Source organism: Cnephaeus nilssonii, assembly GCF_951640355.1.
Source record: "Cnephaeus nilssonii genome assembly, chromosome: 21".
NCBI classification, from domain to species: Eukaryota; Metazoa; Chordata; class Mammalia; order Chiroptera; family Vespertilionidae; genus Cnephaeus; species Cnephaeus nilssonii.
In genome coordinates this window covers 25,588,357-25,608,118 of record NC_137092.1, presented here as the reverse complement: position 1 = coordinate 25,608,118, position 19,762 = coordinate 25,588,357, and the positions used below count along the sequence as shown (strand labels likewise).

The following is a 19,762-nucleotide window of genomic DNA, read 5'->3' as shown; positions in this document are numbered from 1 at the left end:
CAACATAAAAAACAAAGATCAGGATGGACCTTTGCCCCAATACCATAATTTAAAAGTAAAACTAGAAAGATATTTAATGTAATTATTCTAATTATGCCAACAAGTATATAAAGATATCATAGGTAACACATTTATTTTATTAAAATATTCCTGTCAAAATGTCCACCAATTTAACATATCATAAAGTGTTCTTTTGGTTAAAGCTATCATTAGCCTTTACTTTCCACCTGTTACTTGTCAAATAATAAAATGCACTATAACTTCATGAAGTACTCTGGGAAACCATTAAATTCTCTATAGAAAAAAAAATCATTCTTACGAAAACCAAGAACATGTGACTATGAACAAAATACAGCAGGTATGAAAATAAAGCCATTATTTTTCATGAATTTTCATACTGCAAAGGAAGAGGTAGTTCTGTGAAAGGCTTGATTCACAATTAAAATTATGTCATAATTTTTCTCTTTTTTCACTGTTTACTGTTGGTTGCCTCAAAACTGACCTGAGGGTCTGGCAGCATAAATCCATCGGTAAGTTTATAATAGACTATTGTGGAATCGGACTCCACTATGGCCAAAGTAAAAGACATCGGCAAATCTGGATCACCTTGCAATTTTCGAGATGCCTTCAAGATCTCTCTTATCCTGAAAAGCAAGCCACAATGCATTTAGGATTCACAGTCACTCATTAATAAGATCAAATACTGTAAAATCTTGGGCAAGAGGCAGGCAATAATCACATTACATCTATAATGCTGACTCGGGAAATGTCTGCAGGCTCAAATATAAACATTTAAAGTTGTCTTCTCACACAGAAAATCCTGCAGGGAAGGGTTATCCGGACTTTCAACCCTTCTCTTTTTCATTCGCCCATCTCTCCCGATCATCAGACCTGAAAGTCAAACTATATTTAGGAACCTACCGAACAGGATTCCAAAAGTGAGTGTTTAGTGCATCTGAACTGACTAAGGATCGTCAGTGTTCATTTTCCAATTTTCCTCTTATGAGTGAAATAATTTAGTATTGAGGTTTGTTTTTTAAAAAACAGACTATAATAAATACTTCCCTTGTTGTGTTCATAATTACTACTTATAAATGGCTATGTAATATTTTATTCACTCATAATTTGCCCAATCATTCCTTTATTTCTTCCAGGTTTTGTGGGGTGAAGATGCTAATAAAAATGAGCTGTGAAGATCATCTTTCTGAAGGTAGTTGTTGTTTTTTAAATATTTGTTGGTGTAACATTATATATCAAGCAATCAATGTTATAACTTATTTCAGTTTGCTTGCTGTGGAAAATAATTTATCAAATCTGATATTTAGGCACTATTACCTTTTGTTTACTACCAACTGAAAATCCTTATTATGTACTCAAAAAAGCCCATGTTCAAAATTCAGTAAATGTAACCTCCAAAGGTGGTTTCTTTAAAAAGCAAATAAAAAATGATCAGTTGTTTTTTCACTAAGCTAACCAATTCTCCAAAGATTGGAAAAAGATTTACTAGCATATTAACATCTAAACACTGTATTGTATTTAGTAAAATTATAATTTGTCCCCTTAAGTTCTACTTCCCATCCTTAAGTAAAAATTCTTATGGTCACTCTTCCCCCATCCTATTAGCTATTGAAACTACAAAAAAAATCTTAAAAGAAAAGTCTCTGCTTTGAAATATTCTTACTATAATAATTATAATGCTTTTTTAAAAATCTGTAGTAAAGACTGGAGATTTTAAGTGATTTAAAACAGCAGTAAACTTCTGAAAAAGCTGAAGTTCTAACTGGTTTGTTAGAACATCAGTCACAAAAGGCAGCTTACCTGCTACCTATCATTTAAGTTTAAAAAGGCATGAAGTGAGATGAGAGGGTGAGTTTCTAAGTTTGTTTCCTCATATTCAAACCGTTTCTAAAATGACCCTGAAAGAGGTAAATGAGCAATAGATAAATAAAATATGTCTACCTGGCAAAATTTTAATTCCTTTCCACGAGTCAACAAAGCAAAGCATCATCTTCTCTCAAGTCTTTCCTGTCACCTTTCCCCAACTTCTAGGCGAAGTTACATGTCTTACCCTACAGAGCACCCTGCGGAGCCCTACCTTACTGTAATCACTACTTTGTATACATCTCAGTGTCTGTTTCCCACTGGGTTGTACTCATTTTGAGGGTCAAAGCTTTTCAAGAAATGATGCTGTAACATGAAGACAATATACCTGTACATCTACACATAGGACTATTGAGGTGGCATACATGAAAAGGCTTTGCAAACTGTCAAGTAGTCAGCAAGTACAAGTATTACTATATGGTACCTATACCAGCTTTGCTACCTTGAAAATTGGGACATGTTTTTATCCACACCCTCCTTAAAAAATAATTTCTAACTATGTTAAATTACATGAACATCAATTAGATTCCACTTCATATCAGAATTTTTCTTTAGAGATACTCAGATGAAGCAACCATAGATATTAACTAGCAACCTCAATACTTAGCACTGATGGAAAATGACAGTCTTAAGACACTGCAGTACACACAAGTTAAAAATAAGTTTCTTTAAACATCCCTAACTGGCAGAGTATGACGAGGATGGGACACAGATGGAAGGGAAAAAACCTATTAAGAAAACTGTTACATATCTTCCGTTTCTCAAGATATGATACTTAAATCAGAATGTATGTGTATGTGTTTTGTAAGGTAAACTGTGTGGAAATTCTAGCCCATATATTGAAATTTAGAGTAGAAATTTCCATCTCATTCATATTTGTTTTCATAGTTCTTTGATATAAACAGCAAAACATTTTCTGACTTACTCAGAACACCCACATGGGAAACCCTAACATCTGAAAATTAGCTCAGAGTTGTAAAGCCTGGTTTGTCTTCAGAGCTGAGGGGAACCACTGTTAAAAATGAAGTGGAAGTTCCCATCTCTGAGCTGTTTATCCTATTTGGTTGTATGGGAAGGAAGAAGGAAATTACAGTTTGAAATAATAATTTAGAAACCATAGAATGAAGTTTCCTCATAGGCACATTTTTTAAAAGCTTAGTTCTTTAAAAAGTATTGTAAAGATGTTTCACCACACAAATCTAAAATAATAATTTGGATAACAAAATTGCTTATAGTTCATATTTTATATAAATTCACATATGAAAAACAACTTATATAATGAGAATTTCATATTTTTGAGTTAATTATATCTCAAGGGAAAAACCCACCTGAAGAAATAGATGTCAATAATAATTATAATTGCTGTTCAACAGTAACAGAATTTGATGCTTGCAACAGTTATGATGTTCTCATAACTAACTGTTGCAAACAATAACAGTTATGATGTTCTCATAACTGTTCAGAGGGGAGCTCAGCATACTGTAAACAGAGTGATCCAAAGTTTACTAAAGTTAACTTGAAAACAAGTCTGAGGCAAACAGACAGGCAACACCATTTGGCTACTGCCCTTCCTCCAAACTAAGTAAATGCCTTCCAGAATTCTTAGCATTCATCTTTCTGTAAGATCCTCCAATAGAGACTAAGTGATCTCTAGAGATTTACACAGAGGACAGAAAGTTGAAGGCAACATTACTTATTACTTTTAACTTGAAATGTTGAAATAGAATGCATCATGGGTTAAAATTATTAATTTCAACCCACAGAAAGCGGTATCCTCTTCTGTCCTCTTCAATGTGACCAAACTGGCAACTGTTGTAGCCTCATCAATTAAAGGCATTAACTCCTTCATCTGCCTCATTATGATACTTTAGAACGACATTCCACAATCCAACTCTGGAACACAATGCAAATTTAAATTAGTGCCCAAGGTGCCCAAGAAGCTGTATTCATCCACAGGCTCAATCCTGAAGAAAAGTTCAAGAATAACAGACCACCTCCTTGGGAATCAAGCCAAGGACTGCTTGGTAAAAAAGCAAGGTGGCTAAAATCCCAAGGTGGCGGGTTACTGAACAATTAAGTGCCTGTGTGACTATTCACCCCAGTGGGGAGCTATTCTGTTAATATAAACTGCAAGCGTGTGTGTGTGTGTGTGTGTGTGTGTGTGTGTGTGTGGAGGGTAAGAGAAAAAATGCTGTGTCTGTTAAAAGAAGCTGCCAGAATTGGGGGTTCACCAGTAACAGATTCCCAACAAAGGTAATATGAGGACACACATCAGATAAGCAGGGAAGTCAAATGACAGAAATCATTTTACCACTTATTAAAATTTAGGCCTCACATAAAGTAATGATCATTCAATGAATTTGTAATAAAGAACATACTTTTGAAGAGTGGAAATATTTTTCAATTACATGGGAATAATAGAGTATCCTTCAAAAATATTGTAGCATTGTCCTGGGGGGAGGAAGTGGCCAGGGAGAGGTCAATGGGGGAAAAAGGAGACATATGTAATACTTTAAACAATAAAAAAATTATATAGATAGATATATAGATATAGATATGTATATATTAGCATTTCAGGATTAAACCTCATAAGTAAGAACGTCTTTTAAAACGTTCTAAATATAGTTAATACTATATTGCATAATTGAAAGTTGCTGAGTATTAAAAGTTCTTATCACAAAAAACCTTTTTTTTGGTAATTATGTAAGGTAATGATGTTAATTAGGCTTATTGTGTTGAGCATTTTGCAATGTATACAAATAATGACACTATTTTATACCTGCAACTAATATGTTATATGTCAATTAAATTTTTTTAAATGTTCTAAAGAAGAAACTCAGTTCTAGTAACCCTTCACTCCACCATTAATAAGTCCTTTTCCCAGGACACTAAGGAAAAAGAAGGGATTAAAGGTAGGGGGGTGGAGATGATGAAAAAGAGTTTCACTAAAAGGTAAGGAGGCATTGTGATTGTTCTCTATCCTCAGATGTGTATTATAGTTACAGCATAAAGTGTGAAAGTAGTGCTAAACCTGGAAGCAAATGGATTTTGCAGACATTCTAATTTTTAGAAACTCTTGGAAGGTTGCTTGAGCATATTCTATGTTCTTTAAGATTTTATTTAGCAAATCTCCACTGCAGGAACGTAGTGGTCTAAGAGAGCTTATTCAGTCATTCAACAAACACTGATTTTAATACCAAGTACCAGGTACCAGGCGATGCACTGCGGAAACAGCAATGAGCAGAACAAAATTCCTGCTTTCATGGAGGTTATTTTCTAAAAGGGAAAGGAAGACAGCAAACAACCAAAGAAAACCAAATATATAATATATCGAGTAGCAATAAATGTGATAAGTGTTATAAAGGAAGGCCACTTAGTTGCAATACTATGGCCAAGAGTCTTCATCAAACCAAATGACAAAAGTTCTTAGACTTTTAGCCTAATGGCTGCTGAATTAGCAGATGACGAATTTGGTATATGGCATATTGAAGCCTTTTTCTAAATTTCTACAATAATATTCAAATAGGAAGATGCTAAGAAACAGTACATTTGGAAAAGTTTTCTCTCAGATAAAATGGCTGAGGGTACCCATTTATCACCAGAAATCAATAGAAATGCCCCTAATTTGTGGGGCTGGAGGATACAGTGGTCACTGGAGAGGCTCCACCCTCACATAAGCTATCCATTCTCCTTTGCTGGCACCAGGGTGAAAGAGCCCTTTATAATCCAGTCAGTTTTAACAGGATGAATAATTCATTGGTGTTACTAAGCAAAAAAAAAGAGAGAGATTTACAGATCATTTCAAAAATAATATATTAACTGTCTCTGGATTTTGTAATTTACAAAACACTTTACTTGGCTTTTTATTTTTTTAATTTTTATTGATTTCAGAGAGGAAGGGAGAGGGAAAGAGAGATAGAAACATCAATGATGAGAGAGAATCACTGATTGGCTGCCTCCTGCACCCCACCCCCCCATTAGGAATCAAGCCTGCAACCCAGGCACATGCCCTTGACCGGAATCAACCCTGGGACCCTTCAGTCTGCTGGCCAATGCTCTATCCACTGTGCCAAACCAGCTAAGGCTTCACTCTGCTTTTTAAAAATTAACTTATGTACAAACACAGATAAGCTTAAAATACAGCTACTATGGTTTTAGTTTTCAGCATCTTATATTTTACTAAAGAAACTGAGTAGACATTGAAATTGGGAGACAATATAGATTCTATCAGGGGGAAAAAAACCAGTAGTGAAAAACAAAACATTTTTTTCATTATTTTAGGTCATTGCGTAAATTGCTTAAGATATTTTCCCATTTATAACTATCCACAATATTAATATTATTACAGAAGCCTGAAATTCTATTATCCTAACTTTGTTGTAATATACTTCTCAGCAAATATCAGTGGCAAAGTGGTCCAGAAGAAGCTCATCAAGCCCTCTGAATATTAATGTGGCTTCATTTGCTATCTTAGCACTGAAAAAGGCCCCTGGCTTTCCTTAGGATTCCTCTGGTTATCTCATCTTTAAACTTAGCAGATCTCTTTGACCTCTATAAAATTATTAATATGATTTTTATACCATTGCTGGGTCTGGGGAAATCAGAGTATTCATAACCTCTACAATCATTTACCAAAATTGCTACCTGGATTCTCAGATTCACTTTAGTAAGAAACAATCTATAGAGTACTTTTCATATGCATATATAATCCAAATATATAACCTAATATAGTATTTTTAAATGTGAGCTAAAAATTTACATTAGCATTCAGTAGTATTTTTATTTTTAAAAAATATATTTTATTGATTTCAGAGAGGAAGGGAAAGGGAGAGATAGAAACATCAATGATGAGAGAGAATATCCATTAGCTGCCTCCTGCATGCCCCCTACTGGGGATCGAGCCTGCAACCCGGGCATGTGCCCCTACCAGGAATGGAACTGTCGAACTGTGATTTCCTGGTTCATAGGTCGACACTCAATCACTGAGCCAAACTGGTTGGGCTAAGTAGTAGTTTTAGATGAGAGAAAAAGATGTGTCCTGTCCTTTGAGAAGCAAAAACAACCTCATACTCCATCAGCATAATTTTCCCACTAGATAATCAGATATGGGTACTTTACCAATTCTGTTTTCCTCCTGGAGATCAGCAATTAGTATTCAATCAATATTTTCACAAGCACTGATGGGTGTAGGTACCAGAGTCTGTAACCCTTCTCCCATCTCAGTACTGACAAGGCAGATGAGCTGGGGATCTGGTAATCCCACTCATTTTACTGTACACCAACTTTTACTTGAAAGACCTTCTGAAACTTTGAAAATATGCCAAAGTGTTTTAACTATGAGCATATATTATGTATAAGAAAATACCAGTCACAACTACTTTTGCTCAGAGTAGTGCATTCACTCACTGCCACTGTAATACAGACTCACTCTGTAATGGAATCTGTTGTACTCTTGCCAAAACTATGTAAATAAGATCACCAGGTCCAAAGCCTGGAAAACTAAGTGGGGTGGGAAATGGATACAAAAACTGTGTAGGCGAGCTTAGAAATTCAGACAGATATGACATTAGATGTTACCTAGAATTGCTACCTTTTAAGGAGTTGGCAAATACACATACACCATAAAATAAATAATGGAAATAATAAGCCGATGCAAATATCCTATCTAATAAAGAGGGAATATGCTAATTGACCATCACTCTGTCACAAAGATGGCTGCACCCACAGCTGAGGCCAAGTTCCCATAAGAAGCCTTAACCAGCAATCAGCAGGGACCTGAGGCTATGCCTTCCCCTGCCCCCATGGGACTTGACAGGGGACCTCAGGCCACGCCCCCCACCCCAGCACCAGGCCAGGGGACCTGAGGCTGCGCCCCCCTGCCTGGCTGGGCTTGACAGGGGACCTCAGGCTGTGCCCCCCACCCAGTGGGGCTTGACGGGGGACCGCAAGGTACACCCCCAGTGCTGGGTCGGGGAACTCAGGCCGCTCCCCCGCCCAGCGGGGCTTGACGGGGGACCTGAGGCTGCGCCCCCCTGCCTGGCAGAGCTTGACGGGGGACCTCAGGCCATGCCCCCCACCCAGCGGGGCTTGACAGGAAATCTCAGGCCGTGTCCCCCACCTGGCGGGGCTTGATGGAAGACCTCAAAGCACGCCCCCCGCTCCGGTCTTGGCTGGGGGACCTCAGGCCATGCCCCCCGTCCTGGCGCCGGGCCAGGGGACCTGAGGCTATGGCCCCTGCCCAGGGCTTGACAAGGGTGAGACTGGCCAGGTCTAGATCTAGCCCAATGGGGAGGGGCGGCCGGGTCTGGGTCTCACGTGATTTTGAGATGCATGTGGGTGGGCGGGGACTTGACTCTGGGTCCCATGGTATGCCCTAGACTCTGACAGGAGAAAGGTTTTCATATACATTTTACTAATTTTCTTTCATCTCTGACACTTCTATTATAGAGAAAGGGCAAATAGCAATATTAGATTATTTCCTCTAATTAATTCCCTTTTAATGTGCACGAATTTCGTGCACCGGGTCACTAGTATGTGTGTGTGTGTGTGTATGTGTGTGTGTGTGTGTGTGTGTGTGTGTATGTCATTCTGTCTCTCAATAGTCAAGATAGCTACTGAAGTGGTTTTAAAGGATAAATGAGATTATTTACTGTTATGACTGGGGAACTATCTTATGACCAAGTTGTAGTTAACTATGTAAATGATAGAGTTTAGTCCAGCTTCACAAAGTTGAGACTTCAATAAAGGGGACAGCTATCATGCCTTATATGCTATATGCCCTGTGTAAATAATATGGAATTACACCTCCAGCAAAATGCCAACTCCTCTGGCTCTAGGCTTTGTATATCACCCAGATTCCCTAGTCAGAAAAATGTTATTTAAAATTTTTGAGGAATAAAGAACATTAAAAAATCCCCACTATACACAGACAGCTAAGCAGGATCATCTAGGATAGCAATTTACAACTGGTGTGCTCAGACCAGTTGTGCAGTGTATGGAAAACAATTTGCTTCTAACAATGAAGTATCAAAGTTGGCATGTTATTTTTAATATAAAATTGATATAATTTAATATTCCCTGTTACATATCATCACTGTCATCCATTCACATTCCACCATGCTTTCTTTATTAAATTGAGATGAAAGTGACATACAACGCTGTATAAGTTTAAAGTGTACAATGTGATGAACTAACCTATTAAAGAGCAAAATCACCTGCCCACCTGTTATGGCTGAGGGAAGCATTGATGGATATAGGCACCACAGTCTGTAGCCCTTCTCCTTCTATCTCAGTACCAACCAGGCAGATGAGCTGGAGGTCTGGCAATCCCACACAGTTTACTTCATGCCAACTTTTACCTGAAAGAGCATCATTAAATGGATAATGTTTATCAAAAATCAAAGATAAAAATTCTAAACTTCTACCTAATATTCAGCTGAGCAACGTCAGTTATAACGCTATCTTCTCTTTACATTTTTATTTATCTTCTCTTTTACTTATTTTGTTATCAAGTAATTCCCACTGTAAATGAATGAAGAAATTATAAAATGGATAACAGCAAATGCATAAACAATGGCTTATTATAATGTCAATAATTCTATATCCAAACCCAACTCCCCAACCCTCCACCATGGCCCCAATAATAAAGCAATATAAATAAAAACTTACTCTCCATGAGGTCCAGGTAAACCAAGAATGCTATATAAACTTGAGTAGCATCTCCTATATCTAATTCCATCATTTCTAAATACTGAAAATCAAAATGTAATTGTTAGAGAAGAAAGAATCTCTTAATATTTTATTTCACTCAACCAACTATTTATTAAATATATAGAAAGTATCAAACTCAATTCTAGGTATAGTGGGAGTTATAAGACCTGATCCCTGACTCTAAAAAACCTGCAATTATTAGTGTAAACACACTGCACACCTGAAACTGTTAGGCAAATAACAATACATGACAGGAAGTGGTTAAAAACCAAGTGAGTGGAATTAAAGAACCATGACACAACAGGTCAGAGGAGCTATACTCCGGTGAATTGGTTGGTGAATGTTTTATGAAGAGAGGTGAGATACAAGTTGGGCCCTGAAGGACATGTATGATTTGACTAAACTGAGAAGGTAGTGCAACAGTATATCTAATCACACAAAGGTTACACATATTCAAGGGCCTATAAAGAAACCTATCTGCCAGGAGTAGACATTTTTTAATAAGAATTTTGTTGGGGCATGTAGCGGGGGCCTCTATTCTCCTGGTCTCTTATTTGCATGTGGAAAAAGTCTAGTAGAATACCACTCCTGGCCTCTCTCTCCTTCTCACTCAACAGCAGCGAGTTATTTAAATGCTAGATTTTAAAGAAAGGACCAAGCAAGCTGCTGCTGCTTTCAGACTTACTGGTCAACACCGTGGGAACGTTCTTCAGGGGTCTACTCCTGCAGGGGAAGCCTGAGGTTCTCCAGCTACGTCAGTGACTAGACGGGTAAGCAAGACTAATGCACAAGTGAGGGATCAGCAGACCTGCACGGGTGCATATCTGATATCACCTTCTCCTTTTTGGCTTCATCATAAGTGTACAGGTACAGGAGAACAGGGGTGTTATTAGTTGTCCTCCTCAAACCTTAAATGTGCTTGAACACAGCACTGAAAAAGTAATTGGGAACCAGGTTGCAAGGACTGGATGACCCAGCTAAAAGTTTGAATTTTACCCATAAGGAAACACTGAAGACGTCTAAGCATGAGAGTAGGACGAATGTGGTGTTTGAGGACAGTAAATCTGTTACCATGTTACTAGATGGACCTAAGTCATTTTCAAATTGAATAATAAAAAGGCAGAAGTAGAAAAATCAAACACCCAATATCTTTTCTTTCTTTAAAAAAAATTAATTAGACCCTTCAAGAGGAAAAAAAAATCGAAAAGGAAAATTTGATGGTGAAGACTAGGGCCTATATAGCCATTAACTTCAAAGAGAAAAAAAATCTGCAAGTATAAAAACTGAGTAGCACCACCAAATCTACAGGAGGTTTCTAATACTTGTTACCGGCGTTTCACTTCTTAAATACTTACATAGTGCTTACTTACTACATGTCAAGTACTTTCCAAATAGTAACTGATTTAATCCTATGAGATAAGTACCCTTATTATGCTCATTTTACAGATGAGAAAACCTAAGTGCAATGAGATTAAACAATTTGCCCCAAATCACAAAGCTGGTGACAGAATCAGGATTCAAACTCAGGCGATGTGTCTTTGAGTTATGCTCCTAACCAGTGTGCTGCCTCTCCGTGTCAAGGTGTTTCTTTTTAGGGCACTGAATTAACAGCTCCATGTTAGTGTTTGTTTTTCTCACCTTGAAGGGGAATAAGGGGACGGAGCAGCAGGATAAAATCAAGGTAACATGAGAAGGGGTTAACGCTTCAGACTTTTATCTTCAAAATTTTTCTTTTCTTGACTGTTTTTATTTTAATGTTTTAAAAATATTTTTTTATTGATTTCAGAGAGGAAGGAAGAGGGAGAGAGACAGAGAAACATCAATGATCAGAGAATCATTGATGAGCTGCCTCTTGCACGCCCCACACTGGGGATGGAGCCCGAAACCGAGGCACCTGCCTTGACTGGGAATGGAACCATGACCTCCTGGTTCATAGGTCAACACTCAACCACTGAGCCACAGTGGCCAGGCTCTTGACTGTTTTTAGATGATTACTTATGAAATATTGCAATTCAGCAGAAGACTGCAATTCTACCAGTTACTAGACCAGTCCCTGAGATTCCTACCCTCTACCACCCTGCCCCCCCCCCCACCTCCCCCATCTCCATTCCCTGTTTACTCACTGCTTGGGACATTACTGGTACCAGGCAGCAATTTGCCAAGCAGAAGCAAGCAAGGAATTATCTTTCTCCTCCTTACCGCTAAACTGAAAAATACAACCACGAAGTGAGCAGTTCTGCTTTTGGGAAGAACTCATTCAACTTTCCAAGAAACTCGAAAAATTTAGGAATCTGCTCTGCGGCAAAATCAAGACGCACGCTCTGGGCACAAGACTTCGTGCCTACACCTTTACCGTGACTGACTCCCGGGTCTATCCACCGCCCACAGACCGTTTGTGCGAGGTCAGTGTGAGGATGAAATGAGACCATCTCCAATGGAGTGGCTAGTGTTGGCGTCCGGCGTGGGAGGGGCCGGGTTTGCCTACACCTCCGGTTTACAATGGCAAAGTGGGGTGGGGGTGGGGGTGGGGGGTTAGTGTCAGGGCAAGAGTTCAACTCATTTAAACAAATGAAAACAAAATTGCTGCGGTTGGCAGTGTGCACACGGGTCCCCTTCCGTGAGGGTCGTGCATGAACTCGGCGTTCCGGCCCAGCAGGGGTGGAGAGTTCGGAGGGGAGCGCGGCCTGGGGGTTCCGCCTGGGCTGGGGGCCGGGACCGGCGCCCCGCTCCTTTCGCGCCTCCTGACCTTTGGGTGGGTGCCCATCCAGGCGTCCTCCGGAGCCCATGGATGGGCGCCACCACCGCCGCCGCCGCCGCCGCCGCCGGGAGCGCCGCCCGGGCCCTGGGCGCTGCAGCCCGGGTTGGGCTCGGAATCGCCGCGCTCTTCCATGCCGGGCAGTGAAGCGCCCCAGCTGTGCACCGCGCCCGCGCCCGGCCGGAAGCAGGGACGCGCGCACGAGGGTTCCGCCTCCCCGCCGCCCGCTGCCTCCACGCAGGAGGGCTCCATAATGGGAGCGAAGTTAGATCAGCCCCGCCTTCTAACAAACGGAGCTGGAACCTGCGCGGAGGTACCCTAGTTTTGCTCTGCGTTTATTCAAATCTGGGCAGATACTAGAGTGAAGAAGTTGCCTTACACCAGTGCTGTTTGCAACTCTGTTGAGAAAGTAGGGACTACATATAAGGCCTCTTCGCCTTCAGCATTGGGTCCAGGTCTCCAGCTCCTGGGAACAGGAAAAGCCTCATTCAGTGTCATGTAAGCTTAAAGTGTGTGAAATCTCTATAGAAGACAGTGGAAAGAAAAACCAGAGTACCAAGAACCGTATTTTTAGGGCGGATTCAACTTTTGGGATTAGATGAGCAAGAGTAAACAGGATTTGCTGAATGAGTGGTCAGGAAAGTCAGATGCAAACAGTACAGACATGTGACCGGGAAGCCAAGGATGAGGAGCTTCAAACAGGCAGGGTGGGGCATTGTAAGCATTTATGGATTTACTCTGAGTGAAATGGGGAGACACTGGAAGTTGCTCTTAATGTTTAATAGTATCCCTCTGGCTGATGTGTTTGAGAATAGACCTTAGGGGGTAAGGGTAGACCAGGGAATGGTTAGGAGGATATTGCATTGACCTAGGCAAGAAATGACTCTCTCAAGACTGAAAGTTCCAGGCAGCGATAGAACCTCTGAGTCCAAATATGACAAAGATCCTACTGGACTTTTCTACTTTCCAGTAGAAAACATCTGTAAAACTTGGACATCATACAAAAGGCAACCACCTGAATATACTGGAATGCAAACAGAAGCAGGCTGACTTTGGTAGGAAGGGCAACTTGCTTGGAGGTGGGCTGATGAGGAGCTATACAAGAAAGTTCCCCTTTCCTTGGCATTTAGGTTAAGGCTCAGTGCAGTCCAGGAGGCAGGCTCAACATTAGCCAGGATTCACGTGCAAAACTTCTCCAGTTTTCTTATCTGGGGAGCCAGGACAATGAAGGCAGGAGATTTGAATGCATAAGAAATGAGAAAAATCCCAGAAGGGAAGAACCAAAGAGGGTATCCCCAAACTCTCTCTGCTCAGGTTTCTGATAGATCCTGAACCACTCAAAACAGAATCACAGTAGTTCAGTTAAAAACAGATGATCTGAACTGCGACCAGAGCTGTCCCCAAGAAATAGAGTTTGCAGTTCTAATCCAGCCAAGAAAATTACCTACCAACACATAGGAAATAAGATTCATCATAGAAAAACAATAGAATCCAAAACCTCCACAATTTATAATTCATAAAGATATGATTCAAAATTACTGACATATAAAAATAAAGAAAATGGACCACATTTTCTAGAGTCCAACCCTGAGATGAATCAGATGCTGAAAATGACAGGTAAGGATTTGAAATTAATTATTATAACTATCCTAAATGAACTAAAATAAAATGTGTTTTCAGTGAATGAAAATCTCAGGGGACAAATAGAAGAACTCAGCAGAGAAAGAAAAAAAAACAGAAATTCTGGAACAGAAAATTAAAATTTCAGAAATAAAAAATTTCACTGGGTGGATTTAACAGCCAAATCACAAAGGGGATAAAAGTGAACTTAAAGGTAGAGCAATAGAAATCATCCAAAGTGAACAACACAGAGAAAATGATTTTCTAAAAATAAACAGAGGCTAGTACATAATATCTAACAACCCAACATTCATATAAGTAGAATACCAGATGGAGAAAAGAAAGGGAATAGGGCAAGAAAATTTTTGAAGAAAAATAATTTCCCCAAATTTGATGAAATAAATTTGCAGGTACATAGTGCTAAATGACCACCACGTAAAATAAACACAACCACGTCCACCCTAAAATTAAACTGTTGAAAGTCAGATGTAATTTTAAATGTGTCAAAAGAAAGGCAGTATATTACATGCAGAGACAAGAAGTGCATCTATTCCTGAATGTGATGTAAAACCACACATGAAGATTCATAAGTTTCCCTAGAAAGTATTGCATTGAATCATCATTAACCTTTGTCTCCACGAAGCAGCTGCTAAGCCCTAAAGAAGCAAATGGCACTGAAATTAGTAGGCTCTTTGAAGCACTGACATTGACGTTAATTCAAGTAATTAGAAGTGAATAAACGTTTCTCTCTGACCTCTAAAGACCCCAGTCAGTTCATATGATGGTATTTATAGAAGTATTAAGGGCATTTTGTTCCTAATGTGAATTGAGGGGAAATTTTATAAATTAGTAAGGAGATCCAATCAAATTTGGGTACTATGTGAACACAGCTCAACCATCTTCAGGGGAAGATTTTCAGCTTAAGCTTAAGCAAAAAAAAAAGGGGGTGGGTGGGTTGGGGGAATCCCAGAAGGACGCAGAAAGAACTGTAAACTGAAAAAAAAACAACAGACTAATGGTACTTTTCGGCAAATAGATGATATTCTATTACCAAAAAAATCATGATATAGTTAAGCGTGCGTATTAAATGCTTCTGACTTTTCGTGTCTATTAAAAAGAGTTGAAGAATGAAACGGAGTGTCTCTTAACTTTCACATTAAGCAATGGACATTTATAAATAAGTCTTGATGCTTGGGAATAGCCAAGAAAAAAAGTATATAGGAATACAAATACAACCTCGTATTTGAAGTCCTAGAATGAAAATGACTATTGTGGCAATCTAGGGTGAAACCCACAGAGAACAGGTTAGAGTTTCAGCTTGTGACAGACGGTAGGATTTCTCCTTTTAGAACTGCTTTAGTAGTTCACCATATTAGAGAGTCAGTGGTTAGGAAAAAAGCTAGGTAAGTAACAACAGTAAAATCCCCCTGAGTGTACTGGTGTGATCAAATTCTATGTAATCTGGCACTTGCTCTGCTGATTTCCCATCTTGATGTCTGAGCCAGACCACTTGACTCCCACCAAAAAAAAAAAAGTCTCTATTGTCTAGGCAGAGACATATTAATTCAGTTAGAGTCTCAAAAGGAAAAACAAACTTTGAATTGTAATGTGAATTTTTAGTGTATGAAAAAGAAATGTTTTTCAATTTCAAGCAAATGTGTACAAACTTAAAATGTATCCCCCTATCTCATTTAAGAAGACTCGATGCATCAAATTGTATCCACTCATTCGTTCCAACATAAACTGAGGGTCTACCCTGTGCCAAGACACGGGGGAGGGAAATGCATGGATAATTAAGATGTATCATATGAACAAATAAATATAACAAAGTGGTATGTGTTATGGTGGAAGAGGAGGATAAGGAAGAGTGTGAAGACAGTTAGGAAATGCTCATTAAATAAATGCCTTTTATTTTACTAGTATGTTTTACGAGAAGAACAGAAGTCACAAGAGAATGGAGAGGTTGTTTAGGGTTATAAGGAGACACAAATTTGAAAGAAGAAAAAAAAAGGAAAGCTAGGAGAGGACTGACTTGAGTTTTTATCTTGAAGGACAGGATAGAGAGAACCAGTTGAAGATTAGGTAGAAAGTGAAGCTAAATGGAAAAAAACAGAATGGAGTTTTCTCAAAAATTAAAAACAGGTCCATCCAGTGTGGCTCAGTGGTTGTGCACCTACCTATAAACCAGGAGGTCACAGTTCGATTCCTGGTCAGAGGACACACCCCAGTTGCAGGCTTGATCCCCAGTAGGGAGCGTGCATGAGGCAGCCAATCAATGATTCTCTCTCATCACTGATGTTTCTATCTCTCTCTCCTTCTCCTTCTTCTCTGAAATCAAGAAAAATATATTTAAAAAAACAAACCAGCAATCCCACTTCTGGGCAATATATCCTAAGAATCCCGAAACACCAGTCAGAAAGAATACATGCACCCCTATGTTCACAGCAGCACAATTTACAATAGCTAAGATCTGGAAACAGCCCAAGTGTCCATCAGTAGAGGAGTGGATTAAAAAGCTGTTATACATTTACACAATTGAATACTATTGGGCTGTAAAAAAGAAGGATCTCTTACCCTTTGTGAGGGACCTGGAGGGACCTGGAAGGTCTTGTGCTAAGCGAAATAAGCCAGTCAGAGAAAGACAAACATCACATGATCTCACTTATATGCAGAATCTAATGAACAAAACAAACTGACAAACAAAATAGGTCCAGAGACATGGATGCATAGAACAGACTGACAGAGCTCAGAGGGGAGAAGGGTGGTAGGGACCAAAAGAGATTAACCAAAGAACCTATTTGCGTATATGCATAGCCCATGGACACAGACCATAGTGTGGTGAAGGCCTGGGGTGGGGTGGGGATTGGATGGAGGGGCTCAAAGGGGGAAAGAATGAGGGACCTATGTAATACTGTCAACTCATAAGAAAATAAATTAATCTTTTTAAAAACTCATGGACTAGAAGGGAGGAGATGGGATCAAAGGCTCTGTCATGATAGGTGCCTGCAAGGCAGGAGTGTGTTGGTGGAGAGATGTTAGTTAGAGACAGGGGTGCTGAGGAAGTTCAATGAAGAAGGAAATTCTTCTGGGGGAGCGAGGGGGTCACAGTTGAGTGGTGAAGTCTTCTCATACTTGCAGATAAAACTAGAGGAAAGACGGTGGGACAGGGCTGAAGGCAAGTTGGGATGGGGGTTCATGAAGGAGTGGTGGTACCAGCCCACCCTGCACACCACTGATCAAAGCCTACACAGCCCCACAAAGGAGGAACTTGGGATTTCATTACTGGCTTCTCTGTGTTGTTCCTTAACACCACAGCAGTGCATCCTAGCAATTTCATTCTACCTGCTCATTGCATTCTTCCTCCTTCCTCATATCTCCTGTCCTCCAAAGTGTACGGCTTTTCCTTCTCTTGGTTAGTTTAGATTATTAGGGAAGAAGAAAGCCATCTAATGGAATCCCCTCTCCGGGGCTCTGTGGTCCCCGGGGTTGGCAGGTAGAGTCGGGCTTCAGAACAGGTCCCACAGCCTGTCCTTTCACTCCAGGGGAGTCCATCTGTCTGTAAAATTCTGCAAGTCTTCAAACTTGGTCTACTCAGATCTGAGGTCTACTCAGTGAAGAATTGACTTCCGGATAACTTGAGCATATAATGCAAGCAGTCTGCCTTTGTGGAAGTTAAAGGATTCTTTATCATAGTCATGAAGAGCTGGGTGACTTTCCATTTTAGAACTCTACCCATTTAGTCAATAGGTGCATTATGAAAAACTGGACACATTGCATCACTGTGAAGGACTTTAGACTGCGGTTTGCGAAAGCAGAATAAATTTTCTTGTAGTTGTACCGTTATGTACACACACACACACACACACGCACACACACACACGCACACACACGCACACACTCACACACACTCACACACACTCTCACACGCCCATTGGCAGACAAGGCCACACCTCACAGCTCTGGGGGAAGCCACAGACCTCCGCTGTACGGGCTGAGCCTGGCCTGGAGGAACTTTCCGCAGGACTGAGGACAAACAGCGCCCAGACCCGACCGTCTGCGAGCCTGAGCCCCGGGCGAGCGCTGGCGGCGGCAGGTACCCGGTGCGCCCCCGCGCCAGGGCCTGGGCGGTGCAGCGGCGGCGGCGGGAGGGTCCGGGGCCGCGGAGGTCGGTGCCAGCGTGCGCGCACCCCCCGCCCCGCGAGCCGCATCCCCGGGCTCGGCGCTCGCGGCAGGTCCCCCGCCGCCCGCCCCAGCCGGGAACATGGCTGCGCGCCCCGCCGCCAGCCTCGCCTGCTCGCTGCTGCTCCTCTCCTGGGCTCTGCTCCGCGGCGGCTGCCGGGCGCGCTTCGCCGCCGAGGCGGACCCGGAGGACGACGAGGAGGAGGCGAGGGTTTTCCCCGAGTCGCCGCTGCAGAGACCCACGGTGCTGGTGGCCCTCCTGGCCCGCAACGCGGCGCACACGCTGCCTCACTTCCTGGGCTGCCTGGAGCGGCTGGACTACCCCAAGAGCAGGATGGCCATCTGGTGAGCCGGCGGGGCCCTGGCCGCCTGCGGGGACCTGGGCGGGGGCCGCTGCGGGGCGAGGGGACCGCTGGGGAACCGCGGGAAACGTGGTGCGCACACCCTCTCGCTGCGGGCGCGGGTCCCGGGCGGATCGCGCGGCCGGGCTGGGAAAGGACGCGCGGGTCCCTGTGCGCAAGGGGTGCTCGCGGGGATAACCAGCCTCGGAGCTCCGGTGGGGGGTTGGGGGTGTGGGTCCGGGCAGCCTCGTCCTTCCCCCGTCAAGATTTTGGGGACACCCCACTATAGTGCTAGCTTCTCTCCCTTTCCGCTCTCGAGGTTTCCTCGTTCCCCATCTCCTACCCTTCGCCCTGGAGTAAAGGGTTAAGGGTGTCCTCCCCGCCAACTCCACATGCGACTGGGAAGGTAACTGAGGCTGACAAGGGGCCTCCGGAATGGCTGGGGTGGCGAAGAGGGCGCCGCCCTGGCTCCCCGGGGCCGGCCCCTGCTCCCTCCTCCGAGGCTCCCGGTTCTCCGGGTTGGGAGGGGGCAAAGAGGAGACCTGGACCCAGAGTTTGAGCCCTGGTGGGACCGCTGTGCCTCCTCGACCACGCCAGCATCGTGGGTCCTGTCTCCTTTGAGCGCTCCAGACTGTCCCTGCCTGTGCATCCTCTCTTGGGACTCGTTCCCCGCCGCTGATGCCAACCGCGTGGGGCGCCCTGGAGGAGGCAAACAGCCAAATGTTGTAACCCGTAGCCGAGAGCTGCGGGCCTGGTTCCTGGGTTTGCTGCGGGGAGGGCCGGGGCATCCATGGAGGTGCCTGTCCGCTCCAACTTTAGGAATGGGTCCCGTCCCACATCTGTGAAAAACGCAGGTATCAGAGGGCGAGAAGCTGGTGGCCAGGTGAGCCGCTAAAGGAGCCTGTGGACAAGGGGGTGCACCCTGGCCTGGGGAGATAGGCGGCCGGGTGTACACGGACTAGAGGAAGACAAACCCCAGTTCACTCGGGAGCAGTTTCTGTCTTACGTTGATCAAGGGAGCTGTCCGCAGACAGAACTGATCCTTGGAGCAGCGTCTGGGCAGAAAGAAAGAAGGCTGGATAACGCAGTAGCAGGAACTGGCAGCCGGAGGGTACCTGGGGGGAGAGGTGCAGAGGTGAGAAAGCAAACACGCAGTATAGTGCAGCACTGTGCTGTACACTGCTTTACTATACGCCCTCCAGACGTGACCACTGCCACGGAGGAGAGCGTGCGATGTGGCCAGTGGGAACGCTGGTGCAGTCAGCCAGGTTTTCAA

General features: G+C 42.4%; 2 protein-coding genes across 6 annotated transcripts in view; one reads left to right on the top strand and one right to left on the bottom strand.

The window, feature by feature from the left end:
* Positions 1-12,490, bottom strand: part of TSEN15 (tRNA splicing endonuclease subunit 15) — a 33,255-nt gene extending 20,765 nt beyond the window's left edge. For 3 of the 5 annotated variants that reach the window (XR_013812967.1, XR_013812968.1, XM_079761619.1), the window contains exons 1-4: positions 12,338-12,490; positions 9,550-9,631; positions 9,104-9,239; positions 503-644 (exon numbers count right to left, since the gene is read on the bottom strand). Coding sequence is in view for 2 of the 5 variants with exons in the window: in XM_079761619.1 (XP_079617745.1) it covers positions 503-644; positions 9,104-9,239; positions 9,550-9,631; positions 12,338-12,481 (504 nt within the window). In the remaining 3 variants the exon portion in view is untranslated. Of the gene's footprint in view, positions 1-3; positions 645-3,642; positions 3,775-9,103; positions 9,240-9,549; positions 9,632-12,337 lie in introns of those variants that run through there. The other 2 variants (XR_013812969.1, XM_079761618.1) reach the window with 2 other exon arrangements.
* Positions 12,491-17,617: 5,127 nt separating this feature from the next.
* Positions 17,618-19,762, top strand: part of COLGALT2 (collagen beta(1-O)galactosyltransferase 2) — a 77,929-nt gene continuing 75,784 nt past the window's right edge. Inside the window, exon 1 of the mRNA XM_079761334.1 lies at positions 17,618-18,490. Coding sequence (XP_079617460.1) covers positions 18,228-18,490 — 263 coding nt within the window. The 5' untranslated portion in view covers positions 17,618-18,227. The remainder of the gene's footprint in view (positions 18,491-19,762) is intronic.